The sequence below is a fragment of the Nesoenas mayeri genome (genome assembly GCF_963082525.1).
Source record: "Nesoenas mayeri genome assembly, chromosome: 19".
Taxonomy (NCBI): Eukaryota; Metazoa; Chordata; class Aves; order Columbiformes; family Columbidae; genus Nesoenas; species Nesoenas mayeri.
In genome coordinates, this window is record NC_137568.1 from 8972298 (window position 1) to 8998133 (window position 25836).

General features: G+C 48.2%; 2 protein-coding genes across 2 annotated transcripts; both read right to left on the bottom strand.

Moving 5' to 3' along the window:
- Positions 1-2429: 2429 nt before the first annotated feature.
- DHRS7C (dehydrogenase/reductase 7C) lies at positions 2430-10922 on the bottom strand (the record flags this gene model as incomplete). The annotated part of the gene is made up of 6 exons (XM_080356602.1): positions 2430-2638; positions 3649-3804; positions 5507-5599; positions 6611-6821; positions 8127-8239; positions 10769-10922. 6 exons carry the CDS (start codon positions 10920-10922, stop codon positions 2430-2432), a joined length of 936 nt encoding a protein of 311 aa, XP_080212728.1.
- Positions 10923-16596: 5674 nt separating this feature from the next.
- LOC308047944 (TBC1 domain family member 24-like) lies at positions 16597-23942 on the bottom strand (the record flags this gene model as incomplete). Its single annotated transcript, XM_080356765.1, has 7 exons — positions 16597-16751; positions 17629-17905; positions 18842-18937; positions 20051-20114; positions 20667-20825; positions 21107-22142; positions 23849-23942. The coding sequence occupies 7 exons, from the start codon at positions 23940-23942 to the stop codon at positions 16597-16599; spliced, it is 1881 nt and encodes a 626-aa protein (XP_080212891.1).
- Between the last annotated feature and the right edge of the window lie 1894 nt (positions 23943-25836).

Below are 25836 nucleotides of genomic sequence, written 5' to 3' on the forward strand. Positions count from 1 at the left end.
TACTACAGACATACTAGTGAAGAAACCTTGTTCTCAATATGAGAAAAATACACAGAATTACAGGAAAGTGTGACCCATTTAAAAGGTCACCTAATCCTTCCTTTCCTCTAGGCAGGATCAACTAAAGCTACATTGCGTTTTTACAGATGTTTCATTAATCTCTTCTTTAAAGCTTCCAAAGATGAACATTCTAAAATTGTGGTGGCAATTTGTCCTTCATGCTTACCTATTCTTAGCAGAAAATTACTTCCCTGTAAATCTCCTTTGCAGTAATTTTAGCACATTGTCCTACTACAGCAGAAATGGGAGAACAGTTTAGTTCTGCCCTCTCGGCAGTATATTTCCGGTAATTGAAAATTGTTTACATATAACTTTCTTCTACTTTCTAGATTAAAATACAACTGTTTTTAAAAAATTCTTGATAGTTCCCAGGTGGTATCTTACCTTTGTCATTCTCACAGCTTTTCACTGTGGTTTCTTAAACTGTTCCACACTTTTACAGTGAAATATTCAAAACCAATGCAAAATTCCTGCCGCTATCTAGAAAGCGCAAAGTGGAGCAGAAGGATTATTCACCTTATTTTAATGTTTAATCCACTTGCTTTTACAAAAAGCTAGACAACGTTGATTCATGTTTAGATGCGATGATTCTCTGATCCTTTTCTGATGAAATTACCCAGTTTTTCCATATCTTGTTTTCACAGGGCTGTGAAGGATTTGGCTGTTGCTGAGGTGTGGACACAAGTACCACTGAGACCACAACAAAACCCCATTTGTTAGAGGGAGTAGAGCCTCGGTGAGGAGCAAGACGATTTTGGACAAGGGGATATTTGACTTCACAGTTAAGGTATCATCATTCAAGCAATGCCTTCTGAGTAGGTGTTTCCTTTGTAAATATTGTGCGAGGTATTTTGACAGTATCTACAGAATACAGGTGGTTGTGGTCTCTGTGAGTACCGATGACACAAGAAAGGCCAGGGGAGGGTTTGTGAGACAGAATTTAAGCTCTCAGATGTAAAACTGAAGATCAGGACACCCTCGCATCAGCTTTATTTATAGTCAGGTTCAGCTCACGGGATGAGACAAAAAGGGTTAAGTCTTCAGTATGAACTGGGAAAATATGGTAGGGAAGAAAAACCTAGAATGACTAGGCGTGAGATAACTTTGGCAATATATGGAATTTACACAACTGACATGAGTAATGGTCACGCTCGTGGACACGATGATAAATTACCACACATAACAGAGTGGACGAGGGAGCTCAGCGCTCAGCAGTGGTCAGAAAAATACCTCAAAACCTGAAATTTGCAGAAGACATGCAAAAGGAGGAGCGAAGAACCCAGGAAGCATCTGTGTGCTCATCTGTGAATTCAGATTGTTTATCTATCTTGAAGGCTGCATGCAGCTGTGGCCTCTCCACCTCCAAAACATAAAGGATAAAGTAAACCAAGGAAAGATATGAAGAAGAACAAGAATAATCTGGACTTCTCACAAGAAGAAATTGAATAGTTACCAGGGCTCTCCAACCTGGAAAACAGGTAACGGCATGGGAGTATCACGGGAGTGGATGACTGGGGATGAATGAATTGAGTACCAGTAGCTTTTTGTCTCTCACAAAAAAAGAAGTAGGAGATAGCAAATAATACTGTCTGATGCCAGGTTTGGAGTTAACATAAGTAAGCAGTTTTTTATATATGTTCAGTTCCTTTCTTCGGGGATGGAATATTTCAAATAGGAATTTGAAATATTTGTGTGAGAAATTTGTAGTTTAACAAGATGCAGAGACAGATTGTGTTTCAAACCATGCAGCAGATGACCAAAACCCAAGAAAGTACAATTCAAAGAATCTCTCCGTATTATTGTCCCATTCTTATAATCCATCTTTTAAGCATGTTCTCCAGGGTCTTGTAATGGATGAAATATTGAACTAGATAAGCCCTTATTTGGGTTCTCCATTTGCATATCCTGCAAGTACTTCCAAAAAGCTGAGGAACACTCTGATCCAGGTTCTGACCCCACTTGACATTGACTTTTACTCCTCTGTCTCCCGTATCTCGCTCCTTCCCCATCCCCTAAGTTTCCATCAGTCCCAGCACTGACAGACTACTCTGATAAACTGCTGCAGGTCCCCAAACTTTGATCAATCTATTTAGATTTGGAATGACTCTCTTACAAGTGATAGAGCTCCTAGTTGAGTTTTCCCCATATTTTTTTAATGCAAACAATGGCACCTTGTCATATTCACTAAATCCACAAGATTAGAAGTCCCACAGATGAATGCATGTAATGAATCATTGAATGAGTCATTAGCTGGTCCACGTTTAATAAAGCCTTCTGCTTTATTCTATCCATAATGCGAAGCAGAAATCATTGACATTTGAAATATAGCCTTTTTTCACATCAAGAGCAGGGGAAAAGACAGAACCAAATCAATTTTCCTCTTCTGTCTTCAGCTTTTCCCTAATTCCCGAGGCAACAATGGCAAAAAACAGCTCAGGGAAGAAGGTGCGAATGTAAACTGCCGCTCTGGGGATAGGGTTGGCCAAAAGTACCTCCTGCTTCTTACTGCTTACTGTGCGCAAGACTTCCTCCGCCACCTCCACGGGGTGCACGCCATACGCAGCCTTTCTGAAAAAGACTGTGAATCGAGCAGAGAGGAGCGAGAGCTTAGAAACAGACAGGGAGACAGACAGACAGACACATCAGAGAGACTGGTGGGGAAAAGACACACAGCCTGCGCATCAGTGAAATCAGTTAGATTCCTGCACACTCTACATCCCTTGCCTCTTCCCCTCAACAGTACATCCCTAAGATATTTTAACAATTTTGAGGTAAAATCCTCATAGTCCCTAAGAGAAGGAGCAATTTGAGTTGCAGTGGAACTCTCCCTTGTGTCCAGTTGTGGCCCCTCAGTTCCAGCAGGACAGGGAACTGCTGGAGAGAGTCCAGCGCAGCCACCAAGATGCTGAAGGGAGTGGAGCATCTCCCGTGCGAGGAAAGGCTGAGGGAGCTGGGGCTCTGGAGCTGGACAAGAGGACACTGAGGGGTGACTCAGTCATGGGGATCAATATGGAAAGGGAGAGTGTCAGGAGGATGGAGCCAGGATCTTCTGGTGACAACCAGTGATAGGACAAGGGGCAGTGGGTGCAAACTGGAACACAGGAGGTTCCACTTCAAGATGAGAGGAAACTTCTTCTTGGTGAGGGTGGCAGAGCCTGGCCCAGGCTGCCCAGGGGGGTTGTGGAGTCTCCTTCTGTGCAGACATTCCAACCCGCCTGGACACCTTCCTGTGTAACCTCAGCTGGGTGTTCCTGCTCCATGGGGGGATTGCACTGGATGAGCTTTCCAGGTCCCTTCCAACCCCTGACATCCTGGGATTCTGTGATTCTCCCTTGGGAGCTTTCCTGCTCTGCTCTACTTCCATTCCCCATGCCCCACTGTATTCATTTTCTCACGTAATGTTGTCTCTTTCCATGTTCCTTTTTTTTTCACCAAGCTGTCTCTAATATCTCTTTTATCTTGCTCCCCATACCTGTTCATTGTTTCTCTTATCTCCATTCTTTTCCCTATGCTGCTTTCTTCTGGGAAAAGCTTCTATACTGCTATCTGGACCTCATCTACCACCTCTCTTTATGCTTCAAAACTTACATTTCCACATAGATGCCTCCCAGTTGCCAGGTGCTGGTTGACGATGGTATGAACAGATGAAGGTTGGATTCACAGTGCTGACAGATATATCAAATTCTTCCATTTCAGCTCTAAGACAATCAAAAAAGCCTACAGCAGCATGCTTAGAAGCAGCATCTGAAAGAAAGAAAGAAAACCCACATATTCATGTTTCGATATATAAAAGTGTAGATATAAGATTATATAGCTCCATAGAACAGGAATGCTTGGAAAACTGAGCATGAAATCACTAACCAAAAGGCAAAAAACAGTGAACTATTTCACCCAGTGGAATTATTAGATCATGTATTTAAAGGAAACAAAATAAAGTTATTTGTACAGTAAAATTATGCACCAAATATGCAGTCAGTCTCCCTATATGTGTTAAAAAGCACGTGTCGGGATTTCCCAGTCAGAAATTTTAAGTCCTGGCTTAAGCAGTAATACTCTACAGTTTAACGTGGCAGATGTCTGTGACGGACGGACAGATGTCCCTGAGACGAGTCTCCACACCATCTGTTGTTGCAGTTTGTGACACATCAATAAATGCAGTGGCCATTTCTGCAATGCCCGAGTACTTGCAGTAGCAACACAAGATGCTTTTAATATTAAGGTTCATTTTAAAGTAACTGAATGCTAAGAATTTTAAAGCTGGTTTTAGTGCCTTTTTATTGAGAACACTATTAAAGCGGGATGATAGTAGGTGAACCTTGACCAAAAAGCAGAAATTTGTGTTAAGTGCAACAGATCTGCAAAGCACCCATCTACCTGGTATTTGGCTCAATTCACAGCGAAAGTCAACCTGTGCAGAACATTATCTAAAACATGGCAGGTGCAGAAAGAACTTCTCCATTCATCTCTTTTGAAACTCCTTACTCTGAAAGCCGTGCAAAATGAACACTGTAAATACTACCTGTCTGTTAGTACTTCTGCTACTCATTGTTTTATACACATACAATGTATCTTGACACCATTGGCTGTTTCCTAGATAGAACCCATTCCCGATGCCCTGTCTTTCTTTCTTTTCTAAGCCTTTTTTGGTAGTTTTTGTGCTTCTTTTGAAGTGGGGGACTAGAATTGCACACAGTGTTCAAGATGTGGGCAATGCATAGCTTTATACAATGACATGAAGACAGGATTTAAATTGTTTCTCTCCTGCTTTCCTTACTGTTTCTGTCACTGTATTTTGCTTTCATGGAACTGTAAATCACAATCCTGAGGTCTTGCAGACCTTTTAATTCAGAGACCATCATCCACTCTAACCTCCAGTCACAGTTTAAAATGTCTATTTACATCTATCCTATATTTTCTGTCCACTACCTTTGCATTTTATTACTGCAAACACCTCCCATCGTAATTCAGGACAGCTCAGTTTCACTAGGAGCTTTGGATGAAAGACCTTGAACGTTTTCCGGAAAGCCAAACAGAATACAATTACTACATCTCCTTTTAAACTCCCACACATAAATCCATCTAGTGCATGAGTCTCCCTTTACAAAGCAGTATATAACATCTACCAGTATGTTATATTTACGCACCACTTCATTCTTCATTATGGTTCATACTAATATGCCCAGTACAGGTGTTAGACCCCCAAGTTTGCTGTTTCCTGAATATCTCCTAAGACGATGATCTTGTCCTCAAGTACCTCAAGCACAAGGTAGTACTAAAAGTAGTATTTAACTATTCTTCTTGAGTTCCAGTTCTTTGAAATTTTTTCGCCAAACACTGTATTAATAGTTTACTACATTAGGATGCAAATTAGCACTTTCAGTAACCTGTTATCAGAGCCATGGAATACTCACAATTAGAATGTACATTTTTGTTATGTGTAACTTACAAGCTGCACGAAATGGGATTCCTATTTTTCCTTGGATACTGTTGATTAAAACAATTTGGCCAGTTCTTCTTGAGATCATGTTGGGAAGAATGGCTGAAAAAAAAAAAAAAAAAAAATAAATAAAATAAAGAGACACACAAGACTGGGGAAGGGACTTGAACACAAGCCCTATGGGGAGAGGCTGAGGGAGCTGGGCTTGTTTAGTCTGGAGAAGAGGAGGCTCAGAGGTGAGCTCAGCACTCTCTAGAACTACCTGAAGGGCAGTTCTAGCCAGGTGGGGATTGGTCTCTTCTCCCAGGCATCAGCAATAGGACAAGGGGCCATGGGCTTCAACTCTGCCAGGGGAAATTGAGGCTGGAGATGAGAAAGCAATTCTGTGCAGAGAGAGTGGTCAGGCATTGGAATGGCTGCCCAGGGAGGGGCTGGACTCACCATCCCTGGAGGTTTTTAAACTGAGATTGGACATGGCACTTAGTGCCATGATCTAGTCAATGGACTGGAGTTGGAACAAGGGTTGGACTTGGTGATCTCTCAGATCTTTTCCAACCCAGTCGATTCTATGCTAAGAAAGAAAACTTTATATACTTAGTGAAAGGAAGTGACAGCTGAACTGCAGACAGCACAGCTTTAATGAACGTTGCCTCAATACTGCAATCAAAAGCACTACAAAACCCAGTATCTGGAAATTGTGTCTTGTAGACTTCATTGGATTCTATTATGCATGTAGATTCGGGTGCAGTATTATCACATTTAGTTGTCAACCTGTCTGTATCTTTGCAAGGGTTTTAAAAACAATTGTCTTTGTAACAAAGGCAGAAAGCATGTAAATAAAGGAGCTGCCATATGCAAAATACAATAACCAGACATTTTTAAAACTGCCTCTTTTAAATACATGCTTATGTATTTCTTGATCAATCTATTTCCAAACCAAGGCACTCTGATTTTGATCTTCTGCACCTCCATTTCAGTCCGTCGATTTTCGCTGAATAGGTTTTGATTATAGTAAAGGCGGCAAAAATAAGTGCAAATGAAGTAGTGTAATGCCAGTGACTCGGATTTCAAGCTTTCAGTGGCAACAGTAAAACAGGAGAAAAATTAAAATACCTTTGGTTAATGTGATGGGTCCAAAATAGTTGGCATCCATTATCTTTTTGTCAAGTTCCAATGAAATGCTCTGCACTGCTCCTTTCACCTTCATACTTGCGTTGTTGATCAGTATATCCACACAGCCATAGCAGTTCAGGATTTCCTTAGCTACATCTCGAATGCAGTTTATGTCTGAGATATCCAGAAATACGAGCTTTGGTGCGTACGTCTGATAAAGAAAAGACTAATTTCAAGGATACCTGCTAAATAAAAAATGTATTTCCTTTTATTTGTCTTGTAAATTTATTTACCTTTATATCTGAAGTAACTGCCTTTATCATTCACACAAAAACTTTGATTTGTTCTTTTAACCCACTCCAGAAAAAAAGGTAGATCAACAGTAAGTATTCATAGACTCTGAAATTCAGATGAAGCAGAACACCATGGGAAGGGTAAGCTGGAATAACGCTACCCTATTGAATTCTATCTATCTTGTAATCAGTGGAGACAGATAATAGCCACACAGGGTGACTTCCACCACTCCCAGTGATGGTCTTGTTGCAAGCAGACCTCTTAAGAACTTTACTGAGGACAGAGTCTAGGATATAATGTTTTGATAGAAAATTTACATGCATAGGCAGGGGCAGTTGGGAAGTAGGAAAGGTTTGTTCAGCTGTGTACTCTATTCCTATAATTTCTGTGAAGATGTAGATTTTATCAGTTATGGGACAGAGGAATGAACTCCGAGTGTCTTCTCTCACCCTGTTACTGTGCTGATGTAGTGCAGAACCCTTAGTCATACTTAATTTTTCCCAGTAGAGTCTGTGCAGACCAACATGACCACACTACTTTCATGGTTATTTATGCAGATGAAGGTCACTGCAAGAAAAGGGTCTAACACAAATATTTGTTGGTCTGGTAAGCAATGGCTGTAGAATTTGTGTGATCCCTTCAGGAACACCTGTGCCCTGAAATGAACCAGCTATCTGCTGGTCACAGAGGAAAGTTTTCCCATGAGCATCTTCCAAAGAATTGACACCAGGGCAGCCTTGCACGTCTGCCTGTGCGGTGACCCAGCCAGCGACAACGAGGAAAGGGCACTCTTATTCATGTGCTCCCATGCCCTTCTAGCTGGGACTTCTCCCAAAGCAGTGGAGAAACCAAAAATTAATTAAATCTTTACACACATCTCCAACTCCTGAGGTACTCTAATTATGTGAAAAAGGAATGATAGTTCCTGTGGGTGAATGAAGCACTTTGGATCCCTTTCATCCAAATTAACAGGCAAGTTCCTCTGCCTAGCATTTCTAGTCGAGCGGCTTGTTCGAAATGCAGGACCACTCAGTTGCCTCCAATCAGCTCATGAGAGCAGCATTTCTGAATTACACTTTTGGCATCATGCTCTGTAGCCATCAGAGGTGTTTCTTTCCCTCTTTCTCTCTGTGGACCATCTTGGGAGTGTTACCTGGGTGACCAAAATCACCATTAACAGTGAATCATGTGAATTTTCAAAGCATAGTGAGGAAATACTCACCATACTAGGGTCCGCCACGCTAATTAAAGCATCATACAAGGTTTCCAACTTCTCCCATGTCCGGCCACATAACACGAGCCTTGCTCCTCCTGCGTGAAACACCCGAGAACATTCTAGAAGAGAAATACATTCAAAAGAAATAATAAAATTAATAATTTCATTTTGTGTATTTGGCTTGAAATGGGATGCTGGTTTTGCTAATGATGTTGAACCTATGCTTTAAAATTCATTCATTTTGAAAGAAATAAAGATATAAGAGAAAAAGAAAGCAGTAAATGGCAATAATGTATCTGTGAGTAATCAATTAAAATGTAATGTCATGGTATAATGCATAATTAATGGTACAGTATAACAGTGCTGTTTAGTCATTTGCTTTAAGAAAAATTTAATTAAGAAAGTAACAATATGCCAGTTAATGGAGGATGGGTTTGAATTAGAAAAATTGTTCTGATTATCTTTCTTTCTTAACTCTTTCCACTTACAGACACACTTGTTATGAAGAAAATCACATACAAAAATACACGTAAGGTTTTTACAATGCAAACTACATCATTTGCAAACCTTCATGTCTACTGCAGTATAAATAAGAAAGAAACTAACCCAAATAAGCTGTAAAACTAGCTCTGTATGCTACTTCTGTGAAACTTTTGGCAATGTGAAAGTCGTCTGCACCTTTCAGAAAGAGCAATACGGAGAAATTTACCACCTACTGTTCTGAGCACCAGAGAGAGAGGCCTTTCTTCTACAGACCCTTCTGTCCATATGTAATCCATGCCAAGACCTTTATCTCCTGAGTGTCAGACCTTCCCAGCAGTCAGCAGAGGCACAAGGGCCCAGCTTGAGCTATGTCTTGTTCAGCTACACTCCTGCAGGCTCCCTGAGAAGGTGATTGCTGGATATGCTGGGCTAGCAGGGCTCTTTCTCCACATATTCAGGGCTATTCTGAGCTAGGGGTTCACTCCAGTTTATGCTGGGTCTCTGAAGACCATTCTTCTCTCTTTCTTATGCAAGTTGTGCTTTCTGGAAGTGGAAACTTGCACAACAAGAGGAACTGGCAGCCAGTGTCATCACCATCCCAGCTCAGCACCGCCTGCAAGCCTGCGGCCAACCCATCACATTAGGTCATCATGGGAGTATGTGATCAGCTCAATCCAGATTATGGAATACCATGCTGAACAGTGTGCGCCTGGTCTCTTTTCTTCTCTAGGTGATGCTGAGAGTGAATTTATCCCTCACCGTCCTGTCAGTTTGACCAAAGAAAGGAGTTTAAAAACATGGGCATCTTTCAGGAACACATTATCAGTCGTATCTCTCTAGCTGTTGTAGCTACAGAGTGCATGTTCAGGCTCAGCTGAACTGAAACTGTGGCTCTCAGTCCAAGAATCGGTCAAGATTGTCCTCCTGACCAGAAAAAGTACATAGTTGCTTGCCTTTTCTTTCTTGGAATAGATACTCACAGATAGGCCTGAGGATGCAACTGATGATGTGCCCTCAGAGCCCCAAACCAGAGATGTGATTTGTCTGCAGCCAGACAATTAGTTAACAGTGGGTTATGTGTGCTGGTCGGGTTGGAAATCAAGAGTTATTTTTCCTCTCCTATTTTTTTCCTGATTAGGTCTTACAAAAGCTCTCAGCCTTGGATACCTTATATTTAGTCCCTAAATCAAATCTGTATGACAGTTACACACTCAGCATGAGAAGAACAGGAACATGGTCTTAGAATCACTCTCATGCCTTTCCAGCCTGTTTGATTTGTCTTACCTCCCATGACCTTTGTTGAATGGGCAGCGGTACAGCCCCAGTGCTACAGCTGTCTGTCCTCCAAAAAGCGTTTCCTTCCAATTTCAATACCCACAGGCAAACCCAGGTATGCTAATATACCCATCTTAGGTTTCTTAAATGCCCATTTTAGACTCTCAGTATCTTTATGGAAGCCCTCCTGGATTTACTCTTCTATTTCTGTAAACTTGTGCAGCTAGAGACTATAATTTCTGTAATCTTTTTCATTACTTATAACATATATGAATGTCTTCCATTTTCTTTTTTCCTAGCATAGAAAGACTTTTGATTTAAAGTCCAAAATATTCTTTGCCAATACTAGGACAACTACACCAGTATTTTTCCTATAAATATAACAGCTGGGGCAGCCTTGTGAATAAAACACATCTACTGTGTGAACAGTAATGAAGGCAAAAAAGAGAAACCAATGATGTTTTGCTCTAGAACTATTGTGGACTTTTCTGAGTTATAGCACTGAGAAGAAACAGGAACCAGGTTTAAATAACAGGAACATGTAAAAAGTCAGATGACACCGGTTTATATCGATAGGCTGCTGCCATGCAGTGACAGACTATGTAATAAGATCTCATAGTAGCAACAATCTAAAAATAGCATTCTTAATGTGCTTACAAAACCTCTAATTCTACTGAATTAAATAAACCCAAAGCTCTGCAACTCCTAAAAGTTTACCAGCAGTTCCTGTCGCTGAGACTAAAAATGTGCATTTAAAAATCATAGGATTTATTAAAAAAAGATATATTTCTTCTGCTTCATCCAGGCAGTTATAAATATATACAAGGTAACATATGCACATTTTATCACCTATAGGATGGTTCTCGGGCTGAAGAAATGAGACAACTCACCCTTGCCCAGTCCAGAGGTGGCATCCGTGATCACCACCACCTTATTTTGCACGGCCGACTTGGACAACAACCATCTGACTGTCTGGTAAATATAAATAATTCCACTGATCCCGAAGAGAAGCAATGGTAGAGCAAGTATAGCAAGAATACCCATCGCTATGGGAAGCAAAAGACCATATGAGAGTTAACAGTCATCATAATATACATTCATTGCTTTTCAAATTATTGTTATCTAAAATAGCAATGTTTTCATATATAGAAAACCCAGGACTCAACACGCCAAAGGCTTGAAGCAGTGAGAAGCTCGTTTTCCTATCAATGGCTTAATATTATTATTTAATAAATAGGCTAATATTGTTTGTTTGTCTGTTTTCCTCATCATTGCATGGTCTAACCAAATCTGGATTCCTTTTATTCCAAATTACTTTATGCTGGCAAAAGCATAGCAGAATTTTAGTACAAATACTGCCTTGAGGCAAAACATAGGCTAAAATATAACACTGAACTTTTCTATTTTCCCGTAATTGTAACATCATTTAAACAGACAATAAGTTTTTAATCCTAATTTCAGATAAAACACAGAAGTTTTTTTTCTGTTCTAAAAGACAGAGAAAATAGAATCACTTACTATGGCTATGAAGACTCCGGGTACAGATAAAACATTCTTTTGTATTTTTTGCCAGTGTTTGTATTACAGGTTTAATTAAAGTCCTTTAGCCATTTTGCAGAGCATTGCATTTGTTGGGACTGCTTGCCCTGAATGAGAATGGCTACGTATCAGCCATGTGACAGAGATACTTTAAAAGTAAATATAGCATCTACAGTCTGATTTGCGTGCCTGACCTATCCCGTCCAACAGGCTGGGCAGTCGTGTAAAAGCCCTTAGTGCAGTTTCAATTCAACTGTACAAAGAAACCTCTGTCTTTCTGCCTTGCCTTCATTTGCAGTTGTTCACAGGACTGCCTCAATTTCTTGTCATTGACCTTCGATTAAATTCACACATAAAAACATTTGTATAAACTCTGTGATCACAATAGGTCTCAAAAAAAAAGGTAAAAAGAACCATAAAGACTTTTCCACTTGAAATAACATGAACGGTGTATGTATGTGTCACTCTTGGTATCTGTACACCAAATGTGTCTCTTTCCCAGCAATTTCAAGCCCATATCAACTTCAGGCAGGTGATCTAACTTTCACATTTTCTGCAGAGAGACATTATGTGTTAACCTGACGGCCAACATTACATGTTGACCTGCAAGGTTCTGAGCAAAAGAATCATTCACAATGAGTCATTCCTGTTTTGCTGGTTCAAAAACTTGTATCAAAGTCTTCAATTTGTCAGTTTTGACAGCCACATTTAGTACCCCTGCTCGCACTGTTCTAATATTCAAACTTTCGTTTCCAATGAGAGAATTACAAGCCTACAAACAATAGAAAGTCATGGACATTGGAGTGCTGTAACAAGGAACAAAGACTTCATGGTTACGTTGCAGGTACCAGGACAGCGGTAGCTTCCAAAGAGTGAGAAAGGACAGGTTAGTCAAGAGGACATAGGAGGAACTTTAGACATAGTATGTGAACCTAACTTGCTCTAGAAGCTAATGATATTGGGAATCAAGATGTGTATTCCTGCCTATGAAAGCTGAAGTTGCATGCCAAAGAACCCATGATTTACGTTTTCCAAACCACAGAATTGTATCATGTGCCAACGTTCGAAAAACTGTGTGCACTTCTAGCTAAAAAGACTCCATAGTGAGTGCCAGATAGGAACAAATACCTGTTTTCCAATGCAAAATGGTCACGGTGTCCTGAAATTTACATCAGTTTCCACAGAAGTTAAAATCATTAAGTCAAATGAGCTGAGAAGTCAAAACATCTGCAGAGACAAAATCTGATTTTCTATCACCTCGAAAGCCCCATCTATCTTCACTTTCAAAGTACCAGCTTTAAATAAACAGGTATGCATTTCCCTATCAGTAAGTAAGCTGATTTATTCCTTTTACAGAACAGGATGTGTCATTAGTTTAATTTATGTAGGGTTCTGGAAATATTTTCCTGTGAAGGTGAAACATTAAAAAAAAAGTACACTAAAGAGAGGGGGATTTATAGAGTTTCAAGTGATTTGTTTGCTTTGTTCTGAAATGAGCCACAGTAATGTAAAGGCAAGAATAGGAGAAAGTCAATCAACAATGTGTAAGATTTTAAGGATAAAATTCTAACGTGTCTGTTACTAATAATGAGTAATTGCAAAGGAAGACCGCCTGAGTCATCTGGATAAATACAGACATACAGTGAGTGCAAGAACCAGAACACCCAAATCTTCCCAAACACACAAACCTCTCAGCCGGGTGAGGTACCGGAGAAATCTATTCTGCACTGCCACCTGCAGAGCATCATGGAAACACCCCAGAAACAACCAGGAATTGTTTCAGAGCATGAATCTGAAACAACACAAGTGAGACCTTCACTTCCCCTCTGAAATCTTTATATTCCTAACAGCTTTGTCTGGAGCTGAGCTCCAGGAACTGTCCCAGATGACACCAGAGCTCAGCAGTGTGTGTTTAACACACTACAGAGAAATCATTGATCAGGGGCACTGCTGGTTAAAGATTTCATCCAGGAAGAAGAAACCAATAATTCAAATCCATGTCTGCCTCAAAAAATGGCCCTGACTTTACAGCTGTTATTTCTGGGGGTTGTGAACTCCCTAAGCACTGGGGCCAGTATTGTTCAATATACTTATCAATGACTTGGATGAGGGAATAGAGCGACTGTCAGCAAGTTTGCTGGTGACACCAAGCTGGGAGGAGTGGCTGACACTGGAAGCTGTGCTGCCATCAGAGACCTGGACAGGCTGGAGAGTTGGGCAGGAAAAATTGAATGAAATATAACAAGGACAAGTGTAGAGTTTTGAATCTGGGCAGGAACAACCCCAGGTTCCAGTGTAAGTTGGGGAGTGACCTACTGAAGAGCAGAGTAGGGGAAAGGGACCTGGGGGTCCTGGGGACAGCAGGATGACCATGAGCCAGCACTGGGCCCTTGTGGCCAGGAAGCCAATGGTACCTGGGGTGGGTTAGAAGGGGGTGGTCAGTAGGTCAGAGAGGTTCTCCTGCCCCTCTGCTCTGCCCTGGGGAGACCACACCTGGAATCTTGTGTCCAGCTGTGGCCCCTCAGTTCCAGCAGGACAAGGAACTGCTGGAGAGAGTCCAGCGCAGCCACCAAGATGTTGAAGGGAGTGGAGCATCTCCCGTGTGAGGAAAGGCTGAGGGAGCTGGGGCTCTGGAGCTGGACAAGAGGACACTGAGGGGGGACTCATTTATGTTTACAGATATCTAAAGGGTGAGTGTCAGGAGGATGGAGCCAGGCTCTGCTCGGTGACAACCAGTGATAGGACAAAGAGTAATGGATCCAAACTGGAACACAGGAGGTTCCACTTAAATTGGAGAAGAAACTTCTTCATGGTGAGGGTGGCAGAGCCTGGCCCAGGCTGCCCAGGGGGGTTGTGGAGTCTCCTTCTGTGCAGACATTCCAACCCGCCTGGACACCTTCCTGTGTAACCTCATCTGGGTGTTCCTGCTCCATGGGGGGATTGCACTGGATGAGCTTTCCAGGTCCCTTCCAACCCCTGACATTCTGTGAGTCTGTGATTCAGCAATGGAATGAAGTGTGAAAATAAAGGACAGCAGTGTCCCTTCCAGCAACAGAAAAGGCTCCTCAGATCACGGGCAGCAGATGCACCCATGTCCAATGTTACGTGCAGCTCTGAAGGCGGGTAGCGCAGGACCACGTGTTCACAGAAACGCACAGGATCATTTTGGTTGGAAAAGACCCTCAAGACCATTGAGTCCAACCATAACCCATCCCGGCACTGCCCCATGTCCCTGAGAACCTCATCTCCATCTGTCCAGCCCTCCAGGGATGGTGACTCCAGCACTGCCCTGGGCAGCCTGTTCCAAAGCCTGACAGCCCTTTGGGGAACAAATTGTTCCCAAGATCCAATCTAAACTTCCTCTGGCACAACTTGAGGCTGTTTCCTCTCATCCTGTCACTTGCTACTCTGGAGAAGAGACCAACACCCTCCACACTCCTTTCAGGCACTTGTATAGCTGCAAAGGGACTCGCAGGCTCTGCCACTACATCACAGACATGCACAGCCTGCGCGGTATAGCCCCGGCCTCTGGTATTTTAACATGTTAGGCTGGGCCAGCTTGGCATTTCCAAGGAAATCCTCTGCAGGCTGCTGAGAGGAGGTCAGGCTGGGTTGCTAATGAAGGGCCTTGTGTTTCCAGGCATCTGGTGCATCCTGCACATCTCAGGGTGGAGAGAAACAGCTTCTTGGGAAGGGAGAGGGACCCCTGCGGGAAACCTTCAGCTGAACTGAAAGTCCAGGACATGAACACGGGCCCAGAGGGGTAGAAGATGGAGATATCCCAGGCCAGGCTGGATGAGGCTCTGAGCAGTTGCCCCATGTGGCGTTCAGATGGATGGATTTTCTTAGTTGTTGTATTCAGTTTCCACACTCGAATGGTGAAACTATAAGAATGAATATAGTGGGATCAAATCAATTTATGCAGGAACCTCCATGAGGGGCTCTGAGCAACATGAGCTGGGTGAAGATGTCCCTGCTCATGGCAGGGGCTGGACTGGATGAGCTGGGAAGGTCCCTTCAAGCCAAACCCTTCTGTGATTCTGTGATCACGGAAAGAGAGAAATACAGCGGACACCCTAGCAGAGCTTTTCCGTTGAAGGGAAAGAGTAATTCGATGGTGTTCTTTCATTTGAGCTCTGTGGGTGAAGGCCGGGCATGGGGGGACAGAGGGCTGTGCCTCACCTCCTTGTCATACCTGGGTAACCTTTGCAGGTCTTTCTGCCACACTTCTGCCATCGCCAGCTCCTGCTGGCAGCTGGCACTGAGGCAGCGACAGCTCCTGCTCGGAATAGCTCGAGCAGTGGAATATATGAAAGAGAAAACCACAAGTGCACAGTCTATTTGGACATGGAAGACATTTTCCTCCTGCAGCCAGAATGATGCCTCTACATCAGTGACCGTCCTGCGAGGGTTGCCTTTGCTGGCCGAGCTACACCTGCACTCTCCTGTTTGGGTTTTCAAACGGCACTCGGGGCGTTGGTCAAAGCTCATGTGTATTCACTGCTCACAGTCTCACATCAGCCCTTTGTGGCGAATATAGATCTTCAGTTTAATACAAAATGACACAGTTGGGGGTTCTTGTTGGGTGCAGGTGTCTAAATACCAAATCGGTCTTTGCTAGTTGTGGATGAGCAATTTGAACCGCGAACAAGGAGTCTCTCGCCCTATGCTGGATGGTGATCAGCAAGTGATCCCAGGGGACTCCTGGTATTCTGCAGAGGCTACAAAATTCTGCATATGACCTGAAGTGTGTTGCTGGGCTTGGGACCACGGGGAAGCGGGGGCTGAGAGTGTTTCTGCTGAGCTTCGTACCTCGGCGTTGGATTTTGCCTGGGCTCCAAGTCCCTGCGGAGTCTGCTGTGCTGCAGCACCGCTGGTTTGCTGTTGAGCCGCAAGCCACAAACCGGCCAGGGAGGGCTGAGAAACGCTGGACTGGCTCACATGCCCTGAGCATCCCCAACTGGGACAGAACAGGTGGAGCAAGCTGGGTCTAAACTGTGGGAGAGGACCTCAAATGTCTCCAGAAATGCCCACAGTCCCGCTCCCGGCACCTCATTGCCCTCCCTCCGCACCTCCACGACGTCTGTGGAGGGGAGGATGGCGAGCGGAGGTGGCCGTGGCACTGCTGGCAGTGACCGCAGCAGGCCGGTGGGGCCGGTGGTCCTTGAGGGGCTGTCCCCTATGGGACCTGCGCGTTTTGAAAGCCCCACACTTCCAAGAGCTGCACCTTGAAGTTCTCCTGGCAGAGTGGTGGGTTGTCGAAGGTCTCGCAGTGCTCTGTGTGCCCCCAGAGCAGGTTGGCGTCAAGGGACAGAGCTTGGCCTCCCCCTCCACCTGGAAAGCAAGCAGGATGGTTGGGATCTGCTCTCCCCCCTTGCTGCCCCAGCAGGGGCACTGGCCCAGCCCACGAGGTCTCTTGGGACTGTGCTCATCTCTCAGGTCTCTGTGCTTTGGCCACAGCACAGAGCTGGGCTGGGGACGTCCTGAGCTGCTTTCTCTGCTAATTGGGACGTCAGCGTGGAGGCCGATCTCCCGGAGAGCTCCGTGCAGGGCGGCTGGTGCGAGAGGTTGCCCTGGCAGCACCAGCTGAATTATTAAAGTGCTCGCAGAGCTGGAGAACAAGGACATCTTGTTGCATCCCCGCAGCCAGACCTGCTGTGGTCCCGCTGCCGAGGGCGGGAAGGGAGGCAGGGGCTGAATCACCACCGTACAGCCCAGGGGGTACAGGATGTGCTCCTTGTCGGCCGTGGGGGCATTGCTGACGTGCTGCCTCCCCGGCAGCCGTGTGGCACACAGACTCAGCCCCCCTGCCCAAGCCTGAGGGCAGCACCGGCCGGCAGCTGGGGTGTCTGCTGCTGGTGCCTGTGCCCAGGCTGGTCCCCACCTGCATCCCCTCCGCATTGTGCCCAAAGCAGAGGAGGGGGCTGGGAAACGACACCCCGAGGGTGCAAAGCTGGCTGGGGGGTTTGGGCTGTGCTGCTCCCCCGGGCTGGCAGAGCCCCTCTGGGGCATCCTTGCCCTTGGGTGGCTTTGCACTCCCCTGCTGATTTGAGAAAGAGCAGAATGACTCCATCTCATCAGCTTTAGCTTCCTGTCCTAAACCAAGAGGTCTCTGTCTGTACAGGCAGCTCAGATTTTCATCTGCAGTACAGCCCTTTTCAGCCAAAGCAGCGATGTGACAGGGGGTGGGTGCCCACCATTTGGTAATTACCAATAATGATCCCTTCCCAAGAGCCAGACATGAACATGGAGGCTGTTTTGGAAGGCAGAAGGAAATGCCTGATGGCCAGAAATGGAGAGAGACGGCCTCTCCTCTGCGGCATGGGCACGGTGAGATGGTTTGAGCTGGTGCTGTGGCCGTTCGGGGAGGAGCCGAGGTGGGACATGGGAGAGGGGGAAGGCGAGCGCTGGCGTGAGCGCGGCACGGCTTTGGCCAGCTCCGGCTTCTTGATGAACACCCACTCGTACCGCTCTGTCTCGGGGCGCACCTGGGAAGCAGGAGAAACGTGGTGAGCCCTGTCCTAACATGGTGAACCATGTCCTAACATGGTGAGCTGTGTCCTAACGCGGTGAGCTGTGTCCTAACGCAGTGAGCCGTGTCCTAACGCAGTGAGCCCTGTCCTAACATGGTGAGCCATGTCCTAATGTGGTGAGCCATGTCCTAACGCGGTGAGCCATGTCCTAACGCGGTGAGGCCTGTCCTAACGTGGTGAGCCCTGCCCTAATACAGTGAGCCCTGTCCTAATGCGGTGAGCCTTGTCCTTTGGGGCGTCTCTCCATTGCTGGGGGAGGAAGGTGCTGTCTGGCCAGGCAGGTCGGGGGCCAAAGCTGAGTGCGAGGTCCAGCTGTGGGGCAGGGAGGACACAAGTTGTCCTGGCAGTGTCAGGGCTGCTCTGGAGGTTGCTGTGGCTGAGAAATTGGTTTTCTTTTCACCAGATTCTGCCCAAGATGGTCACACCTGCACTGCCCATGTTACTGGGTGGATGCTGGAGGGACATCAACGGGATTCCGGGTGGATGCTGGAGGGATGCCAGCGGGATACTGGGTGAATGCTGGACTTTGCTGCCTCTGCAGGGTCCACGGGGCTGATTTAGGATCACTCCAAGGAGCAAACGGGGCAGAAACCCATCCTGCCATGCTTGCTGCCCCACTCTCCTCCCAGGAGGATGCTCCATGACCCACCCGCGGTTATTGCATGTTGCCTTGGGGGCTCGGGCAAGCCGGCTCACCCGGGGCAGGAGTTCCTTCTGCATTGCTCTGATCCAGCACAGTGATTTCTGTGCCACTGCCCCTTCCCAGAGCTAAAGGGTGGCTGTGAGCCTGTGGTGAGGATGCAGCTTGGTGCCACCAGGAGGGGTCAGAGGAGTAATGGAAAAAGTCATTGTAAAAAGTAAGTATAAACCCAGAAATAAAACGTGACTTACAGTGAACACAAAGCACTCCCCTGTCCCAAAAAAGCCTGATGTCGCACTGCTCTTCTTTCTTTCACTCCAGTCAGATGAGAGAAATGCCCCGCACACCTTGGGGAGAGAGGACAGGGGGTGTTGGTGCAGGAGGGACTGGGAGCAGAGCAAGTCCCATCTGCTCCTGGCTGTGGGGAGGAACGACTGTGGCTCCAAGTGTTGCATGAACAGTATTGCAACGTGGTGGGATCTGGGAGTCCCTTGTGCTCAGCTGGCCCTTGGATGGTGACGAGATGGTCGCCTGTTTTGTGAATCTGGGAAAAATGTGTTTTAAAATGGCAAAGATTCAGATGACCCATTTTTGTTACCTACAAGGCTTTTAACCAGTCCTGGGAGGAGGATCAGACACTGCTCCCCAGCTGTTTTGGCCAGTTCTTCCGCCCATGATCAGGCCCATCCTGCTATGGATGTCCTTGACCATGGCTGGAAGGCACTGACAAAGAGGTAGGAAATTGTGCCTGTCTTTGGTACTAGATAAGGAATAAAATGAGCTAAAACCTGTAGGAAACAAGGTTTTATGTCACCTTCTCTTGTCTGCACAAGGCCCTAGGGGATCACAGGGTGTTTATCTCTGCACCACACTGATGTGTCAGGTGTGGGACATCAGGTTTGGCCAGTCAATAAATCTTTGGGATGCATGAACAATTTACAAACTTGATGAAGAGTGGAGAGATAAAATATGGGTTTATGAGCCACTCTCGGAGTCTCTGGGAAGAGGCCTGGCTCAGTTTTTGCAGTTATTTCACAATTTTCAAATACCATAGAAGCTGTCCTTATTTCCCCTGCATTTCCCTTGTGTGGCTGCTCTTGCAGTCAGGGAGAGATCCTTGCATTTAGTGCCTTGAAAGAAAGTCCTGGCTCAGGCAAAGCATCTGCTGACTTCAGGAATGTCTGCTTAGCAAGGACTTTTAGCCCGTTTTTGCAACAAAAGAGTATCACTTGTGGCCTCTCCATCTCACTGACTCCTTTTTCTCCCCCCAGCAGCACCCTTTAGACCACCCTGTGTCTAAGGTGGCTCTTGGTGCCGGGGGTTGCGGTTTGTCCTCTCCTGGGAGCTGGGACAGACCCCGGACAGGGCAGGAGCGGGACCACGCAGCCCCGCGGCTGCTCCAACCACCCCGTCCCCACCTTGGCGGCCGCACAGCGCACTGCTCTGCAGGGAACACCTACCTCCCCCTCTGTTGTTTTTATGAGCAGCACCGTGGGTTCGTAGCCTTCGCAGCACGTGTAAAACCTGCGGAGATGAACAAGAGGGCTGCGTTGGGGGGATGCCGAGGCCCAGGAGCAGCACGGGGCGAGGATGAGGCTGTAAAGGGCAGTGGAGAGCGGTGGTGGCTCCTCTGAGCCTCTTGCTGTGCCAGAGGAGCTCAGGGAAGGACAGCAGCAAAAACTCGTCATCCTGTAGCTCGAGCAGCTTCAGTATTTGTGCAGGAATGGAGAGAGTTGGCCTATGGCACTGCTCAAGTTGTCACTTTTGCTTGGTGAAGCAAGAAATAGCTCAGATAAATCCAAACACCAAATCCTCCCACCCTACCCTCACGCACCAGGCTCTGGGGTGTTTTGTGGGAGGAGTTTACCAAATGAGCTTGCTTTAAATCTGGATGTATTTCCCAATAGAGGCATAGAATCACAGAATTATAGAACCATAGAATCATAGAGGAGAGTCCCTGGGAGACCCCAGATGTGCCCGTGGCCACCACATGTTGCTCCTTTCTACATCACCAACCTGTACCTGCTTTTCCACCTGGCCCACACGACCAGACCCGAGGGGCAGACGGGGCTTTACCTCTGCAGGCTGCACCCGTCTTGGGATGTGGAGAAGAGCAGCAGCGGGGGGAAGAGGGAGAAGCGCTCAGGGATCCAGGACCAGATGATGCGCATCTCCTGAGCCGTTACGATGCTGGAGCTGAAGTTCTGCATGTCCACGGCCAGGTGGAAGGACTGCCTGTGCGAGGGAGGGCGCCCATTACACCCCGTCTGCTTTTAGGGGTGCAACCCCTGTGCATCAGGGTTCGTCAGACTTTTTGCACTGTGAGCTTTCTGTTAACACGACTAGCTCCCACTGTGCGGTGTCTCCTGACGGCATCCCCCCTGAGCAGCTGTGGGGCAGCCAGCATCACCAAAGCCAAGGGATGTAGCTGAAGCTCCCCCCATGTTGTATATCCACTGTAACTTATATTCTCCCTGCTTAGCCCCATGAGCTGGCAAACAGAGAGGCCTCCTTACCTGCCCTGCACCATGGTGATGCCCCTCTCCATTAGCGCCTTCCTGTTGGCCATCTGGAGGAGCCAGATTTCCTTGCGGGAGAACAGCCGGATGCCAAAGGCTCTCTCGAGGAGTTTGTCCACGGTGACGTGCTCAGCAATGTTCTGGGCGAAAGCCTGCAGGTCTGCCTTGATGTCGGTCCCCTCCAGCTCGGGGGAGCTCACTGAGAGCCTGTACTGCTTCAGCAAGGCCAGAGCGATGCGGTAGAGAACCTTCTGCCCCTCCAGCAGGTAGACGTCAAAGACACGGATGGCGTAACTAAAGGGGAGGTCCTGAAAGAGCCACGATAACCACTCAGAGTAGACCTCAAAGACATTCTCGGAGGTGCTGGCTATGAGTTTGTGAGCAGCTGGGCAGTGCTTGTTGGCCAGGTCCCCAAAAGTCATGCAGGAGGCCTGGTGAGCTAGGAAAGACTGGTCAATGTAGCTGGTGTGAGGGGCATTGCTGGCAATGAGGCGGGCGATGTTCTCGAAGCATTGAGCTTCATCTTCACTGTAGTGCAGCAGCAGAGCCACCAGCGAGGGGAGGATGGGGCTGTAGGTTATGTCGGGGAAAAGGTGGCCGATGCAGATGAGGATCTTCTTCAAGGCAGTGACCCCTTCCAGGCTGAGGCAGTATGTAGGCAGGGAGCATCCTTCCAGGAACTCGGGCAAAGGGTGGGAGCTCACACTCAGCTTCCCGAAGAGCCGACTTGCCACGTCTCTGTAGACGAGAGCGTCTGGGGTGACGAGGCGGCAGGAGACCTGCTGGAGGAGGTGGTGGTACACCCGAGCTCTCAGAGCGCGGCTGGCTGCCCAGTAGCCTTCTCTCGCCAGCTTCTTCAGCTCCTTTGGGGGTTTGCTGAGGACATCTTGGGGGATATTCGCCTGCTGCTCTGGCTCTGGCATCTTGTCCCAATCCACAAACTTCCCGCAGCCCAGACAAGCGGAGGCGTCGATGTCCCAGGTATCAGCCTCGGACGTGATCACCACTGTGACTGGAGATGAACCCAACATCTCTGCAGGACAAAGACCTTTTATCCAACACACCTCACCGCCCCAGCTGACAGCATTTCACCCTGGCTAACAGCCCTTTGAAGTCTTACGGCAACGTCTTGTATTTCAATTATTCCCCCCCCTTGCAAAGATAAGGTTTTCAGGGGGCTTTGCCTGGCTGGAGCTGCTCAATTTGCTCACACGGGACTGGGGGACACTAGCTCAGCCCCCCAGTGAGACGCCCATCCAGGGGCTCGGGGAAGCATGGGCCCAGGCACCTGCTGGCTGTCGGGGCTGCTTCTCCACTCCATGAGGGGCTTTGCACCCCTCAGAAAGCTCCTGACTTCCCAGCGTGTCACCTGCAGCGAGGGATGTGCAGACAGCAGGGTGATAGTCCTGCTCCCGGGGGATGCCCATGGGACAGCAGCGTCACACTGAGGAGAACGAGCAGCCCGTCCCAGCCCAGGGACCCCACAAGCAGTGGGGGCCTAAGCGATGCTGAGGCCGAGAGGGATCGTTTGCACCGTGTCCCCTCCCAGGGACAGAGCGGGGCAGGAGACAAGCCCCTGTCGGCTTTGGGTAGCACAGGATCGGGCTGCTATGAGCCCAGAGGGAGCGGCCAAAGCCTCAGGCGTTTGCCCTCCCTCGTACCATCTCCGGCCAAAGCCTCCTGCAGATCCCGGCCACGTCTGCTGCTCGGGTGCCAGGGAGCAGGTGCAAGGAGAAGGTGCTGCAGCAAGAGGCGCTCGCTAAGGGTGCGGGGATGGTCTGTGGCGGGGCAAAGGGTCCCTGTTTCCAACATGCCCCCATATACCTGGAGATACCTGATCCAGGGGACCACATCAAGGGGCTGGTGAGCATCTGGGAATCTTCTTGGAGACAGAAAGTCCCCAGATGACCCCCAGAGAAGCTCCGGCACCCAGGACTGTGGTGGGGCTGTGCAGAGCAGAGTTTGAGCTCCTCCTAGAGAAAAGTGAGTGGCATTTTCCCTGCAGTCGAAAGAGGGCTCAGCTCTGAACCCTGCACAAAGAGACGGGAGTTGTCACATGGGTGACTTCAGCTGAGCAGTGATTAATTGGCAATGATAAAGTCGATTAGCACACACATTAATTCTCTGATGTATTTATCTTGGATGTGCTCAGCTGGGATGTGGGGTCTAGGATGGATTTGCACCAAGCCAAACCACTCTGCTCAGGCCCCAAGGGGACACGGGGGACAGCATGGTCCCAGTTCTGTGGGCCGCATGCGAGGAATCAGGGCACCTGGGCTGCTCCCAGGCTGGGTTGGGCTCTGGCTCCTGCTCAAGTTCAGCAAAGCCAGCAGATCAGGTCAGTTCTAGTCCAGGGAACGGGCAGGACTGTTAACCGGTTGCTGCTCAGCCTGAGTCCCCACTCTGAACACAGAGACCCTCCATACAATCACATGGGTTTCCAGCCATGGAAACCAGGCTAGGGGGAACATCGGGGTTGAAGTGGAGCTGTTTGCACCGCTGTGGTCCCCAAAGTTGCCTTGTCCTCGCATCAGGAGGTGCTGCCCTGCCCCAAGTGCTGAGAAGCATCAGCCCGAGCCCACCTGGCTGCCGGTGCCCCTGCCCGGGGTGCTGGGAACGTGGCTCTGTCCCAGCTCTCTGCTGTGCTGGACATGGCCCTGGCACGAGCAAGAGCCTCCTGCACCTCCCCGTGTGACACGTGTGGCTGTCCCCAGCTGTCCCTGACCGCAGCTCACTCACCTTGCCCGACGCCCACCTCATCACCCTCGTCTGTGTGAAAGCTGCTGGCCGCCCCCGCAGGGGAGCGGGGCAGGCTGAGCCCCACCTGCAGCATGTGCCCCGCTGCCATGTCCCCTCTGCCACTGTCACCTGCCCTGGCTTTTAAGGCAAGTGCCAGCCCTCCAGCACCGGAGGTTTATTTGGTGTAAATAGGGTGAGGGGTGGAGCAGCTCCTGCGCCTGCATTGCCCCTTCCTACCCCAATCCTGCGCCCAGGCTGGGCAGGGGGGTGTAAACACCCCGTGGGATGAGATAGCCATCAAACCAGCAACACGACCAGTAAACTTAATCATTTATTTTCCCCAAGGATAACCTTCTTTATCCCGCTCCGGGGTTCACTCCCTTCACCAGCGTCATGGGGCAGGGAGGGAGCTGCCGCAATCGCCCGTCCTTGAGCGATGGAAACATCAACATGGCTGGCAGGTTTGCAACCGCTTCCCGCTGGATGGCCCCGGAGGAGTCGGAAAGAGAAGCACATGAGCAGCAAGTGCCAGGAACCGGGTGACAAGGGAGAGATTTGGGGCACGAGGACTCAGTGACACCCTTCAGCCACCCTACGTGCCTATGGGGACACTGTCTGGGGATGGGTTTGCAGGGGCTGTGCTGGCTGTGGTTGTGGCAACTCTTCAGCACCGGCTGGGAAAAGCACTGGGGAAAATCGAGGCGATGCAGCCGTGCACCCCGCAGCTCCCTGTGCATCCCACATACACAGTTGCTCAGCGAGAGCACAAAATGTGATCATTGCAGGTGCAGTTCTGGTGCTTCAGCATTTCCAATCTCTCCCTGCAGCGGCTCTGAGTCCCGCAGCCCCCCGTGCCTGCCTGCTGCCCGGCAGACGCCCCAAACCGAGATGGGAGATGGAGCTGAATTAGGGAGGGTGCCACATGAATCATTGCTTCATGTGTTTTAATGGTGAAAAAATTAACTATGTAGAAGCTGTGCTGGCTCTGGACAAGCAACGCAGCTGAAGGCCATGAATGTTTCATGCTCACGTCCGTGAGAGCAGCCAGCCTGACTGTGCAAAGAGCGCTGGGGAGAAGAGCTGTCACCCCAAGGATGGAGCCCACACTGGAGGGGCTGCCAGGGCCCACGGGGCTCCCCAGGCCCCCCACAGTGCTTCCCCTCCTGCCCTGGACACTTGTAGCATGTGCGTCCTTCTCAGCTGTGGCTTCACCGACTGGGAGAGTTGGGGTGTTCAGCTGGAGAAGAGAAGCTCCGGACCTTATTGCACCTTTCAGTGCTTAAAAGGGGCCGATAAGAAAGATGGGGACAGACTTTTGAGCAGGGCCTGTTGGGATAGGACAAGGGGTGATGGTTTTAAACTAAAGGAGGGAGATTCAGGCTGAATGTGAGGAAGGAATTTGTTACACTGAGGGTGGTGAGAGCCTAGCCCAGGTTGGCCAGAGAGGTGGTGGATGAACCATCCCTGGAGACATCCCAGGCCAGGCTGGACGGGGCTCTGAGCAACCTGAGCTGGTGAAGATGTCCCTGCTCATGGCAGGGGGGACACTGGGGGAGCTGGGAAGGGCCCTTCAACCCAAAATATTCTATGATCCACAGTCCCGAACACATAATAGAATCATAGAATGTCCTGAGTTGAAAGGAACCCACAAGGATCATGGAGTTCAGCTCATGTCCCTGCATATGACAACCCCAAAATTCACACCATGTATCTGAGTGTGTTTCCCGAATGCTTCTTGAATATTGGCCTCAGCCCCCCTGCAGCAGCCCTGTCCCATGGTGGGGGACATGTCCCTGCTCCCCCCAGCACGTCCCCCAGCCCTGACCAGCCACTGTCAGACAGCAAATGGGCAATGAGGGGGCACCTGGGGATGCTCAGCCCCCTGAACTCCCCCGGGGTGGCTTCCCATTGCATGCGGGCTCCTCCGGCTCCTCGCTCGAAGCCGCCCCAGCCCCAGCCCCAGCCGAGGGGCTTGGCTGCCGGGTGCG